This window comes from Ursus americanus, chromosome 7 (genome assembly GCF_024610735.1).
Source record: "Ursus americanus isolate L20-20 chromosome 7, mUrsAme1.1.p, whole genome shotgun sequence".
Classification (NCBI taxonomy): domain Eukaryota; kingdom Metazoa; phylum Chordata; class Mammalia; order Carnivora; family Ursidae; genus Ursus; species Ursus americanus.
This window is the reverse complement of record NC_142133.1, coordinates 52,287,147-52,311,018: the sequence shown is the minus strand read 5'-3', so window position 1 is coordinate 52,311,018 and position 23,872 is coordinate 52,287,147. Positions and strand designations below refer to the sequence as shown.

Genomic DNA, 23,872 nt, shown 5'->3' with positions numbered 1-23,872 from the left:
GCCTGGCTCTGCCTGTTCTCAGCTTCTGCCCTAGCCCTAGAGGCTGCTGGGAAGGGGAGGGGATACTCTCCAGGGCCCCAGAACCACAGGGGGGCTGGAGAGGTGGGGCAGAGGCAGCTTCCAGCCCCAAAGGCCCCTGGGAATCCTCCCGTGGTGAGTCCCAGACCCCCAGCATGCTCAGGTACACACACTCTCTCTCTCTCTCTCTCTCTCTCTCTCTCTCTCTTTCTTTCTCTCTCTCTCAGGCCAGGACTTAGGGGGAGCTTGTGGCTGGGACCCTGGGAATGGCCTCACACCCCTGTGTTTGGGTGCTAGGAAGATTACGCTCCAGCTGTAGCCTCCAGCTCCGCTCCCCAGGGGGGCTTTCAGCTTGCTCCCCTGCAGTGCAGGGCGGCTCCAGAGACAGGAACGCTACCCCATGGGACAATGAGGAAGGGGGGGGGAGGCCTCCAGCACGACACAATGGGGAAACTCGGCAAGAGTGGGAGGCCCTGAACATGGGACTCAAAGGTCCTCTCCACCCTGTTCCCAGGAGCCTTCCCCCCCACTCCCCCCCCACTCCACCCCCACTCCACCCCCTCCCACCAGCCAGGGACTTGGCCAGAGGAAGCCCTGGAAGGTGGGAAAGGGGCAGGGAGGGGGGTCAACCTGCTTTTCTTCCTTCAGCAAAGCCCTATCCTTACCTCTTGGCTTGCTGTGTGAAGGCTATTCCAGGAGTGAAGAAAGTCTCTAGGGAGGCTCCCAGGCCAGTAGCTCCCCAGTCCTGGAGAGGCACTATCCTGGTGGTCGGTTGGAAGCCCCCGGAAGCCCTGCTAGGAGTAGGAGGGCAGTAGGAGCCTGGGCCCTGGCCCCATGGGGCCCGCGCCTCAGATGTGGTGAGGGAGGGCAGAAATAAAATTGGGTGCTTGCGCCAGGAGCCGGTACTGGGCTAGGCATGAGTGTATTTAACCCCGCTGACTGACGTGGGAGGGGCCCTCAGGCCTGTTACACCCCCTTCCCGGGGGAGGAGAGGGACTCGGGGCAGCAGAGGGGCACGGCCGAGGGAGCAGGGCTCAGGAGCAGCAGCTCCGTGCAGGGCTGAGGCTTGCCGTGCTTCAGTGCTGCGGAGAGCTGGGCCTTTGCCTGTCTCCTGGGCCCAGTCAGGGGACATGAGGACATGCTTGTGGGAGGCTGAAGCCTCTGCCCTTGGTCCATCTTGCGTTTCTGTCTTGAGTTCGGGGTCTTCTCAGACCAAACAGGGGCCTGGTCTCGGGTATTAGCATCAGGGAAGTTTGATGGGGTGGGGAACACACGGTCCCTCTGCTTGCCCCCAGATAGGAGAGGACGATTGTCTGGGTTTAGAGTGGGTGAGAGGCTCTGGCCCCGTGCCTGGCACGGTGACCCCTCCCCTGGGCGATTCCTAAGCAAAGAGTGAGAGTGTACACAGTGCCCCCATTTATCAGAGAACGGAGTGTGACTGCCTTACCAGCTATGGGTCTCTTTAAGTGGTGGAGCCAGGCCTCGGGCTGGACTTTCTTGGTGGCCGCACTAGGTCAGAGGAGGTGAAGTGCCTGGTGTCCTGTGAGGCCCTCCCGGCTCTCAGAGGCTGCCCGGCATTAGCCTCCATTAGGATGTGGCTTTTGGATTCTCCAGAATTTGGGTTCTCTAGAGGGTGGACTGGCTGAGCCTGGTGACTTAAGGGGAAGAGTGCTTTCCCCCTCTTCTTTGGGGGTGATCAGGGGAGGCTGTCCTTGTCCTTCCCCCATGAAGCCAGCTATCACCCAGACCCCGATCCCCAGGCCCCACCCTGCCCCTGTGGTCCAGCCTTGGTTCAGCCCCTGAAGCCCTGGCATGGGGTGTGTGTGTGTGTGTGTGTGTGTGTGCGTGCGTGCGTGCGCGTGCGCTATGGATGGGGCCCTGGGCTGTTAACCAGAACCTGGGGGCTAGCCACCCACCCCAGGGTCCGTGACCTATTCCCTAATCCCCAACCACATAACTATGTGGCCTCACTCATCAATTTATTCACTCATTCGACAGAATCTGTTGAATTAGGTGCCAGGCTGGCTCGGCTATAGGCACTGGGAGTAACACAGTGAGCAAGGCAGGGTTTCCAATCTCGTGGAGTTTATTTGGGGTGGGAGAAGGATGGACAGTAAATAGATAAATCATCAGGGATTGATAAATGGTGGGAGTGGAGGGCATTCCTTTAGGATGCTGGCTTTTCAACTGGGACTTGAATGATCGAGACTACCCTGTGAAAAATCCAAGGAAATAGCTGGTGCAAAGGTCCTGAGGCAGGAGGGAGTTAAGGGGTGAGTGGGGGGATGAAGGGGGGGCAGGGGAGGTTGGCTTAGAGAGCAATGGTTTTATTCAAGAGCAACAGGGAGCAGCTGCTGGAGGAGCCTCAGGAGGGAGTGATAAGCTCTAAGCTCTTAAACAATCATCCTGGATGCTCTGTGGAGCATAGATTGGAAGCAGGGAGGATAGTTGGAAGGCGCTGCAGCTGTGCAAGCCAGAGCGCTGGGCTGTGGAAGGGGCAGAGGGATGCTTTTGGAGCATGTTCTGGCGGTTGAGGCAACCACCCCTGCTATTGGATGCAGGGGTGAGGGCACCACATCCAGCCCGGAGACCTCAGTGGAGGTGAGGGAGTGTGTGGGCTGAATGAGCCTGGAGTCCAGGGCACATGGACTTCGGGGAGTCCTCAGCACCTAGGTGGGAGCTTTGGGGCTGGATGAAATCAAGAGTTTGGGTCCAGAAGAAAAGGGACCCCAGGACTGAGCAGGGTGCCGCGACATTAGGGCAGCGTGATTAGTGTTTTGTGCCTCGTAATCGTTTGTTGCGGGGGCTGTCCTGTACTCCGGAAGACGGTTAGCAGCGTCCTCGACCTCTACCCACCAGATGCCCGTAGCGACCCCCTTCCTCCTGTTGGGACAGTCAAGAATGTCTCCAGGTGCCAGACTGCCAAATGTCCCTGGAGGAAAAGGGGTTAAAAAAAAAATCCCGCTTAGTGAGAATCGGTGATTGGGAGTTTGGGGGAGAAAAGGAGGCCAAGAAGGGAAGGGTAGCAGTGTTGTCAGGGAAGGGGGCAGTCTGTGGTCTACAATGTTGCAGAGAGATGAGGAGGGCACACTTGGTGGCATGGAGTCACGAATGACCCACCGGGAGTAGACTGAGCGGACGACAGGGTGCGGATGCCCAGCGGAGGGTTAAGGAGAGAATGCAGGGGTTAGAGACAGTGCAGTGAACCATTTGAGAAGCAGAAGCGGCAGGTGGCTTAGAGGGCTTCCCAGGGTGGGGGCGGGGTGGGGGTGGGACCCTGGATCAGGGGAGGAATGACAGTGGAGGGGGATGATGGCAGGAGCAGAGTCCTGGAGGACAGCAGAGGCTTTGGGATACATGCAGAGGTCTTGCCCTTGCAGCAGAGCTCGGAGTGGGTTCCTGCCTGAGGGCTTTCATCTTCTAAGTCCGAGGCAAAGTCACGGCTTGGAGTGGGGGAGGGCACGTGGCCAAGGAGGATGAGCAGGATACCGATCCTGAAGGGGGGGGGAGAGGTGAGCACCCTGGGAAAGTTGGGAGACTTGTGGTCATGACTTTAAAGTGAGACCAGTCGATGCAGTGAGTGTTCTGCTCCGGAAGGAGCAGCTGCTTTGGCAAAAGCCAGGTGGGTGATTTAGGTCTGCCCAGGGTTGGGGTTTTGTCAGGTGAGGTGCAATGAAGGAGAAGGTGGAGGGCTTGCGTTATGGAGGCCCTGACTCAAGGGCCTGGGAAGGTGGGGAGGTTGGAGCTTTTCAGGGTGGTGTGAGGAGAGAGTCCCAGGGATTTGAAAGGCTGGGGCTTCTGGGGAGGGCTGGGGTGTGAAGCCCAGTTGGGCCTCATCCCCGTGGAGCCCTGGCACGGAAGAATCCAGGGCCAGTCTTGGCTCTCAGGCCTGGACAAGTGGCTATGCTTTCCACGAAGGGGGCACATCTCTTGCTGTGCTCTCACAGCTACGGATGAGACCACTGTCCCTGTGTCTTTGGAAAAGCTGGTACTAGGTCACCTCCCCTCCCCCCAAGGGCATCCCTTGGTGACACCTTCATTTGGACACTATCTGAGAGAGGCTCATGTATGTCATCCACTGATGTCAGCCCCCCCCCATCATTCAGCAATCTGGGTCAGTACTGGGGACAGAGAAGGGACGCATGCTCAAGGCGGGGGCGGGGGTGGTGGTGATGCAGTAAACCCATCCTCCAGCATCTCAGTACATGTCTGAGTGTGGAAGTGGTACTGTGTATGTGCCGTCAAACAACTTGGAAAGCAGGGTGCCTCTTTCTCCCTGGGAGGGTGGTGGGTGAGGGGTGAGTAGACCTTGGAGAGTGGGGGGTCCACCAAGCACAAGAGGAACAACCAGCTCCTGGGAAGGACTGGAGGTGTGGGAGCTCAGGGCATATCCAGGGACCAGCAGGTAACCTGGTGGGGCCAGGAAGGCAGGCCAGTGGCCAGCACGGTCTTCCTCTCCCGCAGCAGGTGGCTGGGGTGCTCTGAGGCAGCTCCTGCGGCTGGCGGCCCTGGGGCTGGGGCTGGGATTGAATTCTGCCAGCCCTGGTGGAACGGAATGACAATGGAAGGTCTGCTCTAGTTTGGGAATAGTTGATACTATGGTCTGGGGCCCGGATTCCTGCAGGGCTGGGTGGGGCAGGCAGCACTGGAGGGTGTATGGGGGGGGGGAGACAGCTGCAGAGAGGAGTGCGAATCCACTTATGTAATGGCTTCCAGTGCCCCAAGAGCCAGCTGCACATCTGCACTTAGCAGCAGGTGACACAGACCTGGGGCTGTGGCTGAGCCTCAGAGATGCCTGTAGACTCTCCCTGGCTGTCGCCACCTGGGCTTGGGCCAGGTCGGGCTTGACACTTGGTAGATTCAGAGCCGGCTGCCCCTTTGGGGAAGGCCCAAGTGGAGGGAAGGGGCGGGCAGGGGAGAGAGCATGAGCAGCCCTGGCCACAGCTCCTTCGGGGTCCTGGTGCTTCAAAGAAAGCTTGGGTCAGGAAACAAAGGGCTGATGCTGATTGCAATGTCTGGGGAGATACCCACTGGCCCCCCGGTGTGATTTTAGTTGGACAGGGTGAAAAAGTGGTCCCTCAGTCCTTCCTCAGGGAAGGGGCTACTGGGACTTCTCCAGTTCTTCTCCAGGCTCAGCCCAGCCAGCAGGTGGGGGATGCAGCCATAAGACCTGTCTCCGGAGGGGCTGTCCCCTCCCACCATCAGGCTGTGGCACTGAGACTTAACAAAAGCACTGAGTAGGACAGCAGGAGGCAGGGACAGCCCTGGATGGAGGAACACTTCCACCCCGGCTGTGTGAGCCTGGGTAGGGGTGAGACGTGGTCTGTGGGCACTGAGAGGTCATTCCCTGGTCCCGTGAAGATGGAGCAGGCAGGCAGGAAGGTCCAGCATGCATGCTGTCTCAAGGCCGGCTCCTTTGGAGGAGCCCTACTTTCAGGGGCGGCTTGATGCTTGCTTACACAGAGGATGTCACGCAGAGCCACGGGCTGTGAATACCAGGCCTAGCTCTAGGCTGGGGTTATAACATCAGGGGCTCCAGGAGTGTTGAAAAAATGTGCTGTTGAGGCTGCCCGGGCTGACACTGGTGGCAGTGGCCACAGCAAGAGTGAGTAGGGCTGAGGGTGCCTGAGGGGGAGCCTATCGCTCTTGGAATCTGGCATGGGGATGGGGTGGGGTGATTAATCTGAAATTTCTTACCCAGCTCCTACAGCCACTCCAAGAGGGGTGTACAGCATGTCTGTGGGGGGAGTCGGCAGGAATGCCGAGTGTGCATGTGTGACAACATAGTCAAAGAAATGCTCCTCCCTTCCTAGCTGCCCCTGAGACCTACTTTTTCTCTGAGCTGCGTTAAACTGAGATTGGAATCCAAGCCAGTTTTCCTCTTACCTCTTTGCCCTTAGTGGAGGAAACCGAGGCAGCTGCGGGGGAAACAGGACAGTTGAAGTCCTAAATCTTTGAGTACTCGCTTGCCCCACCGGCCTTGGGAACCTCAGTGCCCCCAGAACACTGCGAGGACGCGGGTCTCAGGGCCGGCCGCGGACTAGCCACACGCGGGCGGCAGCAGGGGGCGCTCGCAACCTGGCCACGCGCGCCTCTCAGGGCTCCGCAGGCCCGACGGAGTTTGGTCGGGGCTAGAAAGCACTTGGGGAAGGGACTCCGGGCAGTCTCCCCACTCCCCCCTACTCCTTCCACTAGGCTTCCTTCTCGAGCGCGGGGTCGGAGGTGTGGTTCATTACGCTGCGGTGCCCCAACACACCCATCCACCTTCTCCCTGGGGCTCACGCGCGGCGGGAGGAGAGAGCAGTTGGAGCCCACGGTCCTAAATTCCGGTGCTCTGACCAGGTCTGAAGGAGAGCCCCCCCGCCCCCGCTTGGTCCCAGCTCCCCGTGCGCACCAACCCTTCCACTTCTGCTAAGATCCTTCCTGGAGTCTGGAAGACCCCGGACGCTTCTCTGACCTCCCGTGGCTCGGAGGCCGGGAGGAAAAGGGGTAGGAGCGCCAGGGCGGAGGCCCGGGGCTGCGGGGACACTGCGGCCGGTGAGTCCTCCCTCCAGGCGCACCTTCCACCCATCCGCGGTCCGCCCGCCTGCCCCGCCTCCATCCTTTCCTCCTGCTCCCGCCTCCAGTCTCCTCCCTCCTCTCCGCGCGTTCGCTCTCCTCCCATTCCCCTGCCGCGGCGCGCTGCCTGTAGAGCAGCTCCCGGTAGAGCCAGCGAGCAGAACGGGCTCCTCGGCCTCTGCGCCTCCTCCCACAACCGGTGGCGCGCCCGCCGCCCGGCCCACCGATCCCGTGCCCCAGTGTGCGTCCAGCAGCCTCGGAGCGGGAGGGCGCAACTTTCCCCCGGTCCCGGGCGGGGCGGGGACGACAGAGGGACAACTTGGAAAACTTCTCCGGGAAGGACGGCAGGGACGCCGGGTGCTGGTGGAAGGGGATGTAGGAGGGCGGCGGCTGGCCCCAGGCATCCCTCGATCTCCTAGGCCCGGTTCGGCCCGGCCATGGGGCTCCAGCGCCTTCTGCGCCGCCAGGGGGTTGATCCTCCCGTCTAGCCTAACTGGGTAGGACAGTGCTGTCGCCGGCTGAGCTCGTGCCGGCCGAGCAGCGACCCCTCTGGCCGCGTTCTGCCCCGCCATGGACCACCAGGAACCCTACTCGGTGCAGGCCACCGCGGCCATCGCGGCGGTCATCACGTTCCTCATCCTCTTCACCATCTTCGGCAACGCGCTGGTCATCCTGGCTGTGCTGACGAGCCGCTCGCTGCGCGCCCCGCAGAACCTGTTCCTGGTGTCGCTGGCCGCTGCCGACATCCTGGTAGCCACGCTCATCATCCCTTTCTCGCTGGCCAACGAGCTGCTGGGCTACTGGTACTTCCGGCGCATGTGGTGCGAGGTGTACTTGGCGCTGGACGTGCTCTTCTGCACCTCGTCCATCGTGCACCTGTGCGCCATCAGCCTGGACCGCTACTGGGCCGTGAGTCGCGCGCTGGAGTACAACTCCAAGCGAACCCCGCGCCGCATCAAGTGCATCATCCTCACCGTGTGGCTCATCGCGGCCGTCATCTCCCTGCCGCCACTTATCTACAAGGGCGACCCGGGGCCGCAGCCCCGCGGGCGCCCCCAGTGCAAACTCAACCAAGAGGCCTGGTACGTCCTGGCCTCCAGCATCGGCTCCTTCTTTGCCCCCTGCCTCATCATGATCCTCGTCTACCTGCGTATCTACCTGATCGCCAGGCGCAGCCACCGCAGAGGCCCCAGGGCCAAGGGGGCCCCTGGGACGGGTGAGCCGAAGCGGCCCCACTCGGTCCCTACGGGAACCTCAACCAAGCTGCCAACCCTGGTCTCTCTGGCTGCTTCTGGGGAGGCCAACGGACACCCTAAGCCTACTGGGGAGAAAGAAGAGGGGGCTACCCCTGAAGATCCTGGGACCCCTGCCTTGCCACCCAGCTGGCCAGCCCTTCCCAACTCAGGCCCAAGTCGGAAGGAAGGTGTGTGTGGGGCTTCTCCAGAGGACGACGCTGAGGAGGAGGAAGAGGAGGAGGAAGAGTGTGAGCCTCAGGCCTTACCAGCGTCTCCCGCGTCAGCCTGTAGCCCCCCCCTGCAGCAGCCACAGGGCTCGCGGGTGCTGGCAACTCTACGCGGCCAGGTGCTCCTGGGCCGGGGTGCGGGCACCGCGAGCGGGCAGTGGTGGCGGCGGCGGGCACAGCTGACTCGGGAGAAGCGCTTCACCTTTGTGCTGGCTGTGGTCATCGGCGTTTTCGTGCTCTGCTGGTTCCCCTTCTTCTTCAGCTACAGCCTGGGCGCCATCTGCCCACAGCGCTGCAAGGTGCCCCACGGCCTCTTCCAGTTCTTCTTCTGGATTGGCTACTGTAACAGCTCGCTGAACCCCGTCATCTATACCATCTTTAACCAGGACTTTCGCCGTGCCTTCCGAAGGATCCTTTGCCGCCAGTGGACCCAGACGGCATGGTGAGCCACCTGCCCGCCGCCCACGTGGGGTTGGTGCCAGGTGGCACCAGGGCCACTTCGATTCTTGCCCTGTTTTCTGGGGCCACCTCCCTGGGGCTTTCTGGTTCCTGCCTGGGTCCTGCAGGCCTCGTCTTGGGAGCCCCCCCCCCGGGAGGGGGAGGGGCAGGTGTTCTGTTCACCAGGGTCCCTTTGAAGCCTCCAAAGCCAGGCCAGGAGAGAGCACTTCCCTCCCAGGACCCCAGACCCCTGCAAGCCAACGGGTGGGCTTTCCTTCCTCAAGGACTCTGTGTTCCCTGGCTGGTCGCTTGCTTGTGGCGTTTTGTTTCTCATCTTCCCTGGGGAAAGAGCAGGATGCCAGCCTTCCACTTTTCCCAGGAGCACCTGCTGCCAAGCCGGAGGCAGAATGGAGGGACCCCCGCCGGATGCACCTGGTCCCCATCAGGCGCTGGTTGGGGGGGTCACGGTCTGGCACTGCTTCTGGGCCTTCGTCCCTTTCCACCTACTTTTGGATTTGTAGCTCCTTTAACGGCCAGAACCTTTTCTGGAATCATTTTCCTCGCCTGGCACCCCTCGGGGAGGTGGGTGTGTGCCCGTGGACGCCTCGCCCTGGTGGGCTGGTCTGGAGGCCTGGCCTCTGCCTCGACGGGAGATCCCTGATCACTGGCACCCCCCCCCCCCCAAACACTGGGCGACAGTGGCTCGCCGCCTGCTTGCTGCAGGGAGATGAAAGGCTTTGCAGAAAGCTTTGAGCTCCGTGGGGAGACGCACTAGAGAACCAGAAACTGTGATTATTTGGTGATATAAAAATCCCCTTTCTCTGTGTTTACCACCACCTGTCTTCCTGTAGACTTTTGTGCTGTGCCTGGGGTGTGTGAATTCTTACCCCAAACTGGAAGTGGGGAATGGTAGAGAGGACCACTATCTCAGTCAAAGGATTGCTTCGAGAACGTGTGCTTGCGCCTGCAAGGGTTAGTTATTATGCTGCTTGACAGCTTCTTGACAGTTCGCCCACAACACCAAGGGGGCCTTCAGTGGCTTGGGCCCCCCCAGTGGGGGAAAAGTCTTTTGTCATCGGGCAGGCCGATTGTTTCCCCAAGATGGCTAAAAATCCCCATACCGTGGGAGCAGTCTGGGATGAGAGCCTGGGGTGGGTGACAGAGCCTCCAGCTAGGGTGCTGGGGCCAGACAGGTGAGTGAGGGCCCTATGGACTCCTGCAGGAACCTTGCACCAGAGCACACAGGCAGGTCTCCAAGCCCCCAGTGGGTTCCTGTGATGTATAAGCCACCCTCCCCCAGATGGGGCAGGGGCCGGCTGGCCATCCCTCACCCAGCCGTTGCTCCATCCTGCTGATGGGGCTCCAGGGGCCTCTCCCTCCTGGTGTCTCCCTATCCCTGGGACCTGGCACCCAGAACACTTGAGAGCATTTGCAGGACATTTCCTCCTCTTCTCCAAGGAGTGCCTGGCTTGGACGTTAAGCCAGCGGGCAGCTAGTGTGGGGTGGGGGCTGAGCAGCCCAGGCACTGTTGGCCCTCTGATGGGCCTGGCCAGGTGCTGAGAGAGTTTTCTGGGGTGGAGAGAATGGAGGGGACCAAAGAGAGCCCCTCCTAGGGAGAGGCGCTGTCTAGCTCCTTCCTTAGTCTCAGGGTGAGGCTAGGGCACCGCCTTGGGGCGAGGCTGTGGAGGCTGGGCCCAGGGGAGTGGCTGACTTGTGACATCTTGTGTGTGTCCCGTGGGTGTCCTGCTATTGTGATTGCCTGTGGCCCCCTTGTTGTGATATGCAGGTGGTTTTGTTTTTGTTTTTTTTTAGAAGTCTGAGCTATTTTATCAATAAAGGATATTTTGTAATAAGTGAGCTGTGTCCTTGTTGCCCAAAGGCTGCCAGGGGTAATTGTTTCTCAGCTACTCGGGTAGTATCTCTAAGCAAGACTCCCTCCGGGGGCCAGTTGCCCTTTCCTCCCCCAGGTGCGGCCACCCGGTACCTGCCCGGCTGCCTGCCTGCTTTGTCCCCTCAGCCTCCCTTACCATCGCAAGCCGGCGGGCCGGGAGCGGCCAGAGAAGCCTGAGACTGGCCGCCTGGCAAGGGAGGAGAAGGAGCCCTTCCCAGAGGAGGGGGCCTTGGGGCTGGGTCTTGGAGGAAGAGCCGGAGGACACCAAGAAGCACGATAGGAAAGGCGTTTCAGGCGGGGGCAGCCCGTGGAAAGGGCGCCGTTGGTGGATTTGTGACCGTTGGAGAGTCAGCCGTGCGGTCAGGTGCAGACGCGGGGGCCGGGGGCGGGAGGGACATGGAGACGAAGGGCGGGAGGACGGTAACTCTGCAGAGTGTTCGCGCCCGCCGCCTTCCGGGAGGGGGGGAGAGTGGACCAGAACGTTCTGCTTCAGGCTCTCCCCAACTGAGGTTCCGTCAGGAACACCAGAGCTGGGAGACCTGAGGATGTCGCTTCTGTCTGTCTCCTCATTTCCCAGATGAGGCCTCCAAGGCATGCTGTCCCCCCTCAGCGAGGATAGCCTCTGGGGCCCGAGCCAGGGTGGCCTGGTTCTGAGGGGAGGGGAGGGCAGGGCAGAGGGAGGAGCCTTGAGGTCCCAGGGTCTGGTGGTGGGAGGCCACCTCCCAGATCCAGGACTCACATTTCCCAGGGCCATAGCTCCCACCATGGGCAACCCGTGGAGACTTCTATGTATCCACCATCGCGGGTGGTCATGGGGACCTGGGACTTCACCAAAGACTTAACGAGAAAGCCACGCCCTGCCCCGAGGAGCTCCCGGCAGTTCTTACCAGCCTGGCTTTCCAATGCCGAGGCCCTGAGGCCGGATGAGCATAGATTAACAGAGCTCGTTTGTTCCCATTTACTGAGCCAATCGCTTTTCTGGCACTTTGGGCATGAGGATTAAACAAAAAAATTAGACACTGTGTAGAAGAAGTACCAGCCCATTTTATGCCAGGGAGACTGAGGCTCAGAAAGGTGTACTGACTTGCCAGAGGTCACCCAGGCCCACGCTCTTTCCATGGGCCCACACTGTCTGGGCTGCCCGACGGTCTGTGAGGGGTGGGCCCAGGGGCCTGGGGGAAGGGCTCCCTGCCCCGTCTCTGGAGAGGGTGGCAGAGAGTGACTTCTGCTGGAGCTGGACAGTTGGCAGCCCGTTTTGAGTACTAATATTGAAAACACAATCTTACTTAATCCTCACAATCTTGCTGGCTGTGGCCATTTTGCCAAAGAGGAAACTGAGGCTCAAGGTCACCCAGCTGGGTCCCTGAATGCAAAGCTTCAAAATTCAGGTGAGGGAGAATCATGCTTCCGTCTCTCGCTGCAGCTGTCATTCGGGGGTGCCGGCCAGTGGGGGACTCCAAAAGGGCGTGTGGCTGGGCTCGGTGGGCCGCGGCGTGGTGACGGACCAATCACGTCTGTCACTGCCACAGAGCACATAAGTGAAGATCTGGGTCCCGCAGGTTTTCCATTCCTGACAGCTTGGTCCAAACCCCGAAGTTTATTAAAGAAGTGACCAAAGGCCAGAGAGAGAGGTGACTGGCCTTGGCCCCACACGCCCACAGCCAGGCGGCGGCAGAGCTGGTCTAGGACGCAGGTTGCCTGTCCCCGCGCCCACCCTCCCACCCCTTCACACCGGAGGGACTGCATCCAGACTCAAGGAACAACAGGCCCACATTTAGGGAACATCTGGGACAGCCTGCTGTGCGCGAGGGCCTGTGCCCGGCTTGTCCCCATTTTGCTACTTTGTTCAGTTTTCAGAGGAAGAGCCTGAGGAGCAGAGCCCGGGCCTGCCCACGGTCACACAGCCGTGGTGGTGGTGCGGTGGTGCGGCTGGAGCTGGGCCCCAGGACACCTGGCTCCCAGGCCGCCTTCTTTCCTCTCACACCCTGTTCCTGCTGTTTCTTGTGAGTGGCACCTGCTTTGGATTTCACCCTGAGCCCATCTGAGGGTTGGTGGGTCGAAGGGGTGGGCTCAGAGCAGCAGAGATGAGGGTGGGGGGAGAGCAGGCCTCCTTCCAGGAGTAATCCGCATGCAGCCTCGGGGTGAGGGCGGGGGACAGGAGGCAGCATGAGGCGCGGCAGTCCACCAGCTGGATGCGAGCTGTCCTGGGGGCTCACTTGTGCCTTCTGAAGCCCCTTCTATCTTCTGTCGTATGTCACCCCTGACAAGGGGGGGACCAACCACAAAGACGGTTAAAGAAGAGGTGGGGTGGATGGCTTAGGTAGACATCTCCCCTCCAGTTTCACTGGCGGCGTAAGAATCTGGGTCCTTCGATCACAGGGGATACCCTTGAAAGGGAGCTCAGTCCCAGCCTCTGCCTCAGGCCAGCTGCTGAGAAATTAGGGGCTGCTGGGAATTCCTCTTGGGGGCACTGCTGCAGGAGGCCCCTCCCCCAGCCCACCTGCTCAAAGGTAGCTGTGCCAGGAGGGTCGGCGGACCCGCCGCCAAGACTCCGGGTGGAGCGGGCTTATGAGATCGTTAGGCCCCGGCGTCTCCCTGTCCTCTTTTCTGTGTTTGGGAGCTGGTACTGAGAACTGGATGTGAGACGTGCAGGTGTTGCTGCTGGCGGGGCCTAGGGAGGCATTGCCCAGGTGGAGCTGATACTGGGCAACCTTTGGCTTCCCTGGGGCTGGCCAGGAGTTCTGCTTGGAGGGCCCCGTTGCTGTGAACGGCCCGGGCTGGTGTGGGACTGAGCGCCGGTGAAAACCACAGTGGGAAGGTGGCGGGGAGGCCAGGATCAAGCTCTCCTTCTGCCGTCATCCGTCCAGCTGCCCCTGAGCGGGGCTGGGTCCCTCCACGGGCCTCACTGTCCCTGCCTGCCCACGAGGAGTTGACCCCATGGCCCTTAGGATTCCCCAGCTCAAGGCTCCATCTCTGCTGTGCCCCTGGCTTTCTGGAAGATCCAGATTTAGAGGTTCGTGGAGTTAGCCCGTTGTTGTTAGGGTCAGGCTCTTGGGCAGGCTTAGGGCTGTGTTTCCTTCACCTTTGTGCCTTAGGGCAGAGGAAGGCGGGGGCTAGGGTGACCCATCAGTTTGGGGCCCTCTGAGATGGACAGTGGCAGAGGAAAGATGACAGGTCTGAGCCATCAGGACTAGTTAGTGCCTGACATGCACCATCTGAGACTAGAGTGACCACTATTCCCATTTTATAGGAGAGGAAACTGAGGCCGAGGTAGATTGAGCGTCTTGCCTGAGGTCATCCAGAGCCAGGACACCAACCCACCCGGTTTAATCTCCACTGTGTCACTAACTGGCCTCATGATCTGCCTCCTTAACAACGGGGGAGCAGGCCTGGCGCCCACCCAGCCCAGCAAAGCCCCTGCCCTGTGCTGGCTGGAGGGCTGCCCCTACAGAGACCCCACGGCTTAGGTGGGGCATAGGGGGGCTTATCTCGCGGCCTGCTGGTACTTCCATTAGAGCCGAAGCTGGGCAGGGGTGGGAAGCTCTGCTCACTGTTAGCAGGGGAGGCGGGAGCACTCAGCTAAAATTAGATTCTGGGATTTTTCGTTCTCCTGCATCCGTCCGTCCTTCCGTCCGGCGTGTAGGGAAGGCTGTTGTCAGCACGCCAGAGCTGGAAGGAGCCGGGATGTCAGCTTGCACCCTTCCCAGGGCTTGCTGGCTCTGATCTTCTCACACCCTCCCCTGGCCTTTGGCCAAAGGCTCCTGCCCTTGGCTTGGCCTTGTGGCCATCTATTGATTAGCAGTGATTTCAAAGGAAGAGCGCCCCCCCTCTTAATACCCACCCTCTCCCCCTGGGATTCTATCCCCCTTCCCTCCTCTCCTCTAGCTCCTTTCTTCCCTTCCTCTCCTCCCCTCTCCTGGCCCTTCCCACTTCCGGGTCTTTAGAGGCTGGCTCCCCCTTCCCTGAGTGTCCCCTCTGCCTCCTGCTGACCCTCTGACTCCTGCCTCCCCCTTGGGGATAGTCCTGGCTCTTCACGGGGCCTGCAGGCTCCATGGACAATTGTGGTTGCAAGGGGACCAGAACATACTAGAGTCTAAAAAAAAACTTCCCTTCCTGGCAAGTTGGGGCTATTTCTGGCCCTGCTGCAGCCCTCTGGGGTCCCCGTTGCTCTGGCAGGCGGGGGAGGTGCTGGGCCCCAGCCCCGGGGTGCGAGGGTCCTGACCTTTGATTTCCCTGGGTGGGGGGGGGGGCAGGCGCCTTATGGAGCTGGGGGTGGGCCCTCCAATCTCAGATCAGCCAAGGCTCCTTTGGAATGCCACTGCCTCTGCTCTCATGGGGACCCGGGCTGCTTCAGGAGGGAAAAAGGCTGGGCCATGGAGTGTGGGTGGCAGTGTGGGGCCCAGGTGTCCCTGTTCCCACCCTAGCTGGCTGCAGCTGGGAGAGAGGGAGCGTGGGAGGCTGCCTGAGCCTGCTGCTGGGATCCCTGGACACTGAAGTGTGTGTGTGGGGGTGAGGGTTAAACCCAACCCTCCCTCCGAGTGTGGGAGGGGGCAGGGAGCGGGGAGCCCCAGGCAGCAGGCTCCACGAGGTCCCTGGGCGCTCTTGGTCAATCCCCTGGTGTCACTGTGACACTGCTGTCCCGGCGACAAATCTGGGAGGCTCTGGCCTCTCCACCCCACACTGGCCTGGTAGCTGGAGTTAGGGTGGGTACATGACTGGTGACTGTTTCAAGGATTTCCTTGGCTGTTGCAGAAGCATTGGCCGGGGTCCAGAGGCTCGGGTCATGGTCCCAGTAGGGCCATCAAATTGCTCGGTGACCTTGGGCAAATCCTTTTACCTCTCTGGTCTTCAGATTCCTCATTGTCAGATAAAGGCGTTGGACTGGTGCACGTTCCAGTGATGTCCTGGGTTCTGCCCTAAAGAACCACTGGGTAGGGGCAGAGAGGGGAGGGGGTCCCAGTCAGTGGCCTCCTGCCTCCACCCTACCCCTGCTTTTTTCTACCCATCCATTTTCCGGAAGCACTTCCCCCTTCCCGCCCACCAGGCTTCTTCCTCTGTGGGCACCTCTGGCCTCCATCCCCTTCCCAGGCTCACATTAACACACCCTCAGCCACCTCCCTGTCCTGCCCTTGACTCCTGCATCCCCGGGAAATCTTGGTGGTGTGAACTTCAGAAGGGCCACCTCGGAAGACATCCCTCTGTGGCAGGCTGGGAGCTCGTGGAACAGGGTGTGGACGTGTGCCTGTGGGGTGGCAGAAGCCAGCCCTTGTTCTGTGTTGGGTCTAATGTAAGGCAGGGAAGGGGAAGGAATGTGGTTGAGGTCCCCTGGGAGGGCAAGCAGGAGAAGGGCTCTTGGGGAAACCATGCTCCCATAGGGCCATGGACTAGAATGACACAGAGAGATGTGGCCCCTGAAAGGAACCCCACCCTAGTGCCAGCTGTGGTGCGTGTGCCTCTCACCTCCCGGATGACGGATAACGAGAACAGAGACTCGGCTGCCCTGTCGATGCCTTTGGTCCCCTCACAGCCTGGCTCAGAGCAGCCGCCAGGAAACATTGCTCATTGAGTGAGTTTTCCCATCAAACTGGGGCAGCTTTGGCCTTAGTCACCTAAGGCTGGGGACCCTGCGCTCTGGGAGTGTGTCTCCGATTTGGGGTTTAATTGTTCTGTTTTGTTTTCCATCGTTTCCTGGAGAAATTCTGTTGGAAGATTCCATCCTGGTCTTGGCTGCGCTGGGGGGGGGAGAACTGTCCCACAGAGCTAGGGAAGCACCAGGACATCTGAGGAGGTGGTGGCAGGGACGTGTCCAGGAGTGTGTAAGAATACCCAGGGCCGGACAGAGAGGGGACAGGTAGAGATGTGTGCACGGTTAGGTCATCCCTGTGGCAGCATGAAAAGGGTGCTGACTTTGCAGTCAAACCTGGCTTTATTGTCAATGGGCTGTGTGGCCTCAGGCAAACCATGAATCTCTCTGTGCCTCACTTTCCCCCCCTTTGAAATGGGATGTCAACTACATTAGGATTGGAGGGGTGTGCTGAGAGGTAGAGGGGGTATGGAAAGTGTGCTGTTAGAGTGAGGGGGTGTGAGTTGGTACCCGTGAGTGGCAGAGCCAGTATGATTACTCCTCTCAAAGCCCAGGTCCTCTCCAAGGTCAGCTAGCAGAAGCCCTTGTCCCCCAGTGTCCCCTGAGTCACTGCTCAGCGGCCTGATGGAAGGAGAGTGGGTTCTGTGCCTGGGAAGAGGGCTCCATCTGGCCCAGGGAGTCTGTTCTTCCCACCTTCCCTCACCCCTTCCTTCCATGGGGTCCAAAGCCTCTCCCTCCAAGAGCTTCTGCCAGGCTCTCTCCAGTGTGTCACTGGGAAGGGAAGGTTTTCAGGGCAATGTGTCAAACATACCACGTGTATGGCTCCCCCTGTACAGCTATGCTCATGCCGGACATCAGGACTGGATCCCTGAGCTCTGTGAGACAAGGCTGCAGGCAGTGCCGGGCAGGCATCCTCAAAGAGCAGCAGCTGCTGTGCAAGATGAAACGTATCTGTCCGTCAGGGCTGGGAGGATCCTGGCCTTGGCCTTGGTGGGCGTGGGGGCAAGGGCTGCCCAGTCTGATGGCAGGGGAGCCACTGGGGGTGGCCAGGAGGGCTGTCTCTGGAGACCTCTAGGATTTCTGCACTGCTGCTATAGCAGGAAGACCCAGGGGGCAGATGTCAGTGCCCCCGAGAACCCCAGAGAGTCTGAGAAGCTTGCACATGGAAACACACCGCCAGCAGAGGGAGGGGGCCAGGCAGCATGGCGGAGATGGGATGAGAGTGGGGGCTTCTTGGGCCAGCACACCGTGACCAGGGCCAGAGCTGGGCAGGAAAAGGGGGAAAAGGGTGCAGGGGCACTAGGAGGTCTGATTCTCTCAAGAATGTGTAAAGCAAGGCAAGGATGGTTCAAGAGTCACCCAGTCCACACAGGTGAATGGCCTGTTCTGCTGCTTGTGAGTCCGATCACCTGGTTGGAGCAGACGTCGTTGTTCTCCGTGGTCCAGGAGGGGACTCTGAGCCCGATTTCCCTCCACCTGCAGAGCACGAGGCCGCCCTGCGGCCCCCATTCCTCGGGGTCCATCAAGACCCGCTGTCCCTCCCCGACCCCTCCCTGAGCAAACACTTACTGCCCTTTCCTGCTGTAGGTTTTCTCAGCACTTGTGACCAGCTAGCATGCTGGACATTCCACTTACCTGTCTGCTCCCTGTCTTCATCCCCTACTAGGATGTCAGCTCTGTGCGGGGTGCGATTGTTAACTGTCTGCTCCACTGTGTCTCCCAGGCCTGACCGTGCCCGACACACAGTGAAAATGGCCAGCTGCCCCGACACCAGTCTCCAGGCCTGTTAAAATATCCCTGGAAATGTGGCGAGGGGTAGAAAACCCTATTTATAAGAACTCCTTCCAGGGAGGGAGGAAGCATGGACAAGAGGGTGGGAAGTTAGAGCCTCAAGAGGTGGTCTCGACCAGTAACAGGTGTTGGTTGTTGGTTGGGGGGGGGGGCAGGTGGGCTGTGAGTTGCCCCTGCAGCATAGCTTTGGTTTGGCTGGACAGAGTATGCAAGTCGGGGCCCCAGGTGGATTGCTAGGGACTGTGGAGGTGAGTAGAGGCTGCCGCCCGTGATGCCCTCCACCCCCCACTCTCTGGCCCACGCCAGTCTTGGCTGCAGTCACAGGATGGACAGCTGGTCCATGATAAGCAGAGGGGAGGATCCTGTGTCTGAGAGAGAGACGACACCTTAGGGGTGAGGTGGGGGGCCTTTTGGGGGATATAGAGAGCAAGTAAGGGGCCCCTAACACCAAGGTTACAGAGCACTGGGGATGGAGGGCAGCGGCAGAACACTTAATACTGGGGAGGGAAGGCAGGGTGGGGGCCGGAGGAGGGCTACCTCTGCAGGGGACTGGTGGCTAGTGTCTCAGGCAGGGGGCCGTGGAAGGGAGATCAAGGGGGGGGCCATACTGTCCCCACTATGGCTTGGGTGTGGGTTTGCTCACGATCTGAGGTGCCTTCTGGCCCTAGGCTGCCCCCCCAGGGGCAGGGGACAGGGTGGGGTGAGGCCCAGGGCCAGCAGCCCTGCTCCAGAGGCAATGGACTAAAAATAAGTTGGGATGTCAGGGTCTCCTGGCTCCAGGAAGTGGGGAAGAATGCTGAGTGTCAGGAGGAGGGGCCGCGGGGAGGAGGCAGGCACAGCGGAAGGCGGCCAACACACTTGTTTGTTTATTTTCTTCTCTTGGGCCTGAAGTCTCTCAGGCCGCTGCTCCCTGGGCTTGGGCGAGGGGTACTGGTCTCCACGGGCCTGCAGGCGCCCCCAGACTCCTGGCTACATGCCGAGGACCCCATTTCCCGAGCGCTCCTTTGAGACCGTCAGTGGAGAGCAGGGGGTGGGAACTCTGTGGGTGAAGGCAAAAGGGACCAGGTTTCAAAGACCTTGTTCGGAGGAAGAGAAGAAACCCTGTGCATCAAATGTCGTTTCCCCCCTTCTATTCTGTACAGGCAGAAACCGGGCCCAGGTGGTTTAGGGACTTGTCCTGGTCACAGAGCTGGCTTCGCCTGGAGCCACTGCAGAGCCCGGTCAGCCTGTGAGGGACCTTCTGCAGGGGCAGCAGCCCAGCTACGGCACAGCCGCCCACACGGCCCTTGGCGGAAGGGGCAGCGCGAGGGCATACGATGGGGAAAAGCCCCTCTGCAGGTGTGCTAACAGGCCTGGAGGCACGGGTGGGAGGTTCGAGAGCAGGCTGGCACCAGCTACCCCACGATCCACCAGGGTTTACATGACACCCACCTTAGCCCATCTGCCAGGGTTCCAGACACCTTGGGGGCACGGCTTGTTGGCGACATGCCTTCCCCTCCACCCTGCACCCTAGAGGTGGGGGGTGGTTTTTCAGATGCCAGGGTGAATGTGGTGGGCTCTGTCCCCTCTGTCGCCTGCTCTGGGGCAAAGACCCTTGAGGAGCTCCCTTCTTATCCTGGCTGTGGAGCTCATCCGGGGGATAGGGGCACAGCCACTTTGTCCTGATCCCAGGCATCCTGACCTCTGGCCAGGGTGGGCTTCAGCAGGTGCGGATTGCTCTCCCCCTGCCCAGGCCTCCTTGCCTCTCTGCTGGCACCAGCTCCGCTAGACTTGGTCCGGATCCAGCCTGTGACCACAGCAGTCTGCTTTCTGGCCACCCTCCTTCCTGTCCTCATGCAGAAGAGCCCCTGTTGGGGCAAAACCTGACCACCCAGAGGTCCTGGTCCACTCGGCTTTCCTTGAGCCTCAGTGCAGGGCCGCTCTTGCTCCGCCGAATGCCTGTCGCCGTTTGTCTGCGCCCCGTGTGGTCACAGTTGGCGTGAGAAGTGTGAGATGGCAGTGAGGTCCTCAGGAGGGGGCTGGGCTCAGGCCCTGTGCCACCTGCAGCTGCAGGGACAGGCCCACATCCAGGGGCCAGGGGAGAGAGTCTAGGGTTGACAAGCAGCTTGTGGGAGGGACCCCCGTGCAGGGCTGTCTACCCCCTTTATTCCCTCTTCTTGATTCCTCCTCCTCTTCTTTGTTTTAACAAGTCTGATGATAAATTCTCCTGAAGGGCTCAAAATCCTCAGTGTTGCCTCACCAACTGCGGCCCCATCCCATTAGTGACCTCTCTTTCTCTCTGTCTCTCTCTCATATGCACACGCACTCATGCCATCCTTCCCCCTCAACAGCCCCACTCCCCAGTGGCAGGCAGCCCAGAGCCTCTGGAAGCCCCAGGCTGCTGACCCTCTCCCCTCCCAGCAGGGGCATGCTCCAGCCCTGGCTAGCGTTTCCAGATTCTGGGGGTTGTTCTAGGGAGGCCCTGATCTGGGTCTCATCCTTGAGGAAGCTCCATTGGGGGGGCCAGGGGGTGTTAAGAGGGCCCCTGCTATCATGCTGACGCCAGCCAGGCAGAGCTCTGGGCCTGGGGCATGGAGCCCTGAAGGCATGTGAAAGGCCAGAGCCTCATCCTCCCAGAGACTGGGATCGCTAACAAACATGCCCTCCTGCCGAGGCCAAGCATGCATTTCCGGCTGCCCTGCGATGGCCTGGCTAGGGCTAGGCCACTCCCTCCCCTGCCCTGGGTGAGCTCTGGGAGCTGGGGTGTCCCACCACTCCCTTGGCCTGGTAGCCCAGAGGGAAGCATCTGTCTGGAGGCTCTGTGGTTGTGAGGCCAATGGCCCAGCGGACAGAAACAGAGAGTGTAGCTGTGGACATCACGGGCTTTCTGGTGGAGGCAGCCCTGGGCTTCAGGGAGCTGGATGGGAGCCTCGGCCTCTGAGCTTCGCCAAGCCCTCAGACTCAGGACCCTTGATAAACAGAGTCCAGGCCCAGCAATCACCCTGCAAGCAAGCTCCTGTAGTCCCCAAATACTGGGCTACCCCATGAGTCACTTGCCACCCTGCCACCATTTCGATCAGGCCTGGAACGGCCCCACCGCAGACAGCTGCTCATACGGGGCAGGTGGGTTCCTGGGCAAGTCACTTATCTCTGAGCCTGTTTTCTCAGCTATAAAATAGAATAACTCCGGATGACATGGGGTATCTGTGGAGAGCCAGGTGCATTGAACATTTCCTGTAACACACCCCCTCCCCTTCTTCGCGCCCACAAATGCTGTCTCTGACCCTTTCCAGCCAGTGCTGGAAGTGAGGTGCTCAGGAATAGCCTGTCTCTAGGCCAGCCCAGGATCAGCCTGGGCCCTGGAACCTTCCGGGGAGCGGCTGCACAGAGCAGCAAAGCCGTGTTCAGATGCCGGCTTATTTGCTATGTGACCTCAGAGAAGTTTCTCAACTTCTGAGTCTCGTATTGTCATCTGTAATAGGAGGTCCCTGCTGTACCGCACTCAGAGGGTCGTGGAGAAAGTTGTGTTGAAATGCTTGTCGCAGAGACCGTGCCTGTGTTTGCTGGCAGGCCTGGGTGACCACGGGACATGGGTGTAACTCAGAAGGTCGGCCCCCCGCGCAGACTTTTGGACCGGGAAGGTTCTGGCTAGGCCAAGACTGAGATAAGGATCTGGAATGGGGCAGTGGCAGAGGGGGCCCTGGGGCTGCCTCCAAGACCACCCCCTCCCTCGCTGGGCTGCACCAGCTAGGGCTGCCACCTCTTCTCTCTGTTACTCACCAGTAATTACCCTAAATGCTACATCTGTTGTCATGACAACATATTACCCATCCTTAGGTAAAAGCCCCGTTTGCAGGGGAGTCAGGCTGTCTCCAGCTCTCTGCGCTCCATCACTGTCCTTGAAGGCTCCTGCCCAGGGTTCCCCAGCTGGTCCCCTCTCTCCCTCCCTCCCTCCCATTTTGTCCTTTCAGAGAGGTCACTCCTGTTTTCTAAATTTCCAGAATTTTTCTGTTACTTTTGTTTCTGGTCTCACTTTGTGATTATGGGCCTCCCTCCTCCCTTCAGATCCTCTCGCTCTCCTTCCTTCTCCCCTTCTCTTTCCTTTTCCTGGATCCTGGCCTCTTTCTCAGTTTCCCTCTGTCTCCTTCTCTCTGCCCATCTCTTGTCTCTCTCTCCCTCCTTCGCCCCCCCTACCCTTGAGTGCAGTGGGGTAGCAGGAAGGTGGGTGGGGACAGAGGCCTGTTGTCTGGGATGGGTCTGTTCTGCGGGGCCTCAGGAAGCCTGTGGGGCTGTGCGGTCCTGGCACGGGTGAGCCCAGGTCAAGCACACGGCAAGAACTTCCAGCCTGTGAGGTGTGTGGCCAGGAAGGCCTCCAACTGCTTCTGAACAAGGTTGGGCCAAAGACGCCTTCCTTACTCCCCCCCCACCTCCCCCAACCCCTGCCTTTGTCCCTCTCTGGGGCTGCAGCTCAAAGGCTGTCCTGACTGGGGCCTTGCACGCTTACTGAGCGCTCGTTGCACGCTCAGCACCATCGCGAGGGCCTCTGTATGAGAAGCCTTGCGACAGCCCCAGGAAGTAAGTGGTGTTATTCCCTTGTCCAAGGCAGGAAATGAAAGATCAGAGGAGTCAAGCAAGTTGCTCAAGGCTGCTAGCTGGTCAGTAGGGGAGGCTGGATTTGAAATTCCATTCCACAGCAATGCTCTTAACCGTGGTGTGTAAGAGTACCGTTCACGGAGCGATCACTGTGTGTCGGGCACAGTGCAGTTAGTAACAGCTGGACCTCATACAGCCCTCCCCTCACGGCGACCCTATGAGCTGGGACCTTGGACACCCATTTTACCAGTGAGGGAGTCAGGCCACGGAGAGGTGAGGTAACTTCTGCAAGGTCACTCTGTGATCAGAGACGTGGCAGGATTCGAACCCAGGTCTTTCTGTCTCCAGAGCCTGGGCTCTCAACCCTGAGTGCTCTTGCCACCCTCTTCCTCTCCTACGGGGCAGAGGCCACAGGAGAGGGGGACAAGGACATGGGCTTCCCGTGCATACAAATCCCTCCTTCCGCTCCCTGATCCCCTGCAAAGTTCCCTCTGGGCCCGGTCAGGGATGTTTTTGGGAATCCGAAGAGGAAGCCATGTGGCTTCCATGCAAGGGGGGAGGGAGTTCCAGATCACCAGGAGAGGCCCCGAATCCTAGGCCTCCAAAGCAACCATAGCACCCCACAAGTACCCCGGGGTTCTTGCCACTAGACCCAACACCCCAGGATCTTGGTGGGGGGTAGGAAGACTGAAGTGGCTGGGGAGCCCGACCTGAGTCAGGCCTGTGCGGTGCCAGCCTCTGGGCATTCTCTTCTGGCCTGGGCACGGCCCTTCTTGCCCTGTTGCTCCAGTCCCCAGAGAGCAGCTCTTGGGCCTTGGAACATGCTGTCCCCGAGTGCGGCTGTCGGGATGATGGAAAGGCAGGTTATTTTTAACAGCGGAGACTCACTCTGGGACAGAGCCTCTTCCTCGCTGGGGAAAGAGACCTCGAGGGAGGGTGGGGACCCAAACTCCAGGTGCTCTTGTCTTATCCCTGCCCTCCCTTCTCTTTCCCCAACTCCTGGGCCTCAGAGTCTGGCTGTCGACTGTGAGGGAGGGCCCGGCAGTGGTGGGCGCCTCAGACCTGGGCCCCTCCTCGAGAAGCCTTGGGTCTGGAAGCTAGTCAGAGCTCACGTACCACACCAGGCCTGCCCCATTTGGCTCCCAGCAGTCCCGGACCCCCTTCTCTTTCCGCGCCTCTGAGGGCTGTAGCTCCTTGTCAAGACCCCTGGCCCTTCTCAGCTTGAGCTGGAACCACTGTATCGCGGACTGTGGGCCCCGGTGGGTCGCAAACTTCTTCAGACATCTCAGAGCTCACTCCTGCCGGTCCTGACACCCCGGTTATTGGGTCCTACAATGAGCTAGGTGTGTGTGGAGCACCTGGCCTGTGCTCCTTCCTCCCTTGGAGCCGTTCACTCCGTAAGGATGGGTGGAAATGTACTGGACGCTGAAAGTTTCCGTTCTTAGGATGACCCCCTCCTGCCCTCCTGTGTCCCCTTTTAGGACGTCCAAAGACACACCAGTACTTCTCACAGAGCAGCATAGGAGAGCAGCCTGGAGTGAGTACAGGCTGGGAGGCC

At 60.1% G+C, this 23,872-nt stretch overlaps 1 protein-coding gene across 1 annotated transcript; it reads left to right on the top strand.

Moving 5' to 3' along the window:
* Window positions 1-6,601: 6,601 nt before the first annotated feature.
* ADRA2B (adrenoceptor alpha 2B) lies at window positions 6,602-10,329 on the top strand. The gene has a single exon (XM_045808983.2). It carries the CDS (start codon window positions 7,147-7,149, stop codon window positions 8,482-8,484), a length of 1,338 nt encoding a protein of 445 aa, XP_045664939.2. The 5' UTR covers window positions 6,602-7,146; the 3' UTR covers window positions 8,485-10,329.
* Window positions 10,330-23,872: the final 13,543 nt, after the last annotated feature.

Bases quoted from the DNA above. Each gene is read 5' to 3' on its own strand.
- ADRA2B (XM_045808983.2), top strand. From the start codon at position 7,147: ATGGACCACCAGGAACCCTACTCGGTGCAGGCCACCGCGGCCATCGCG.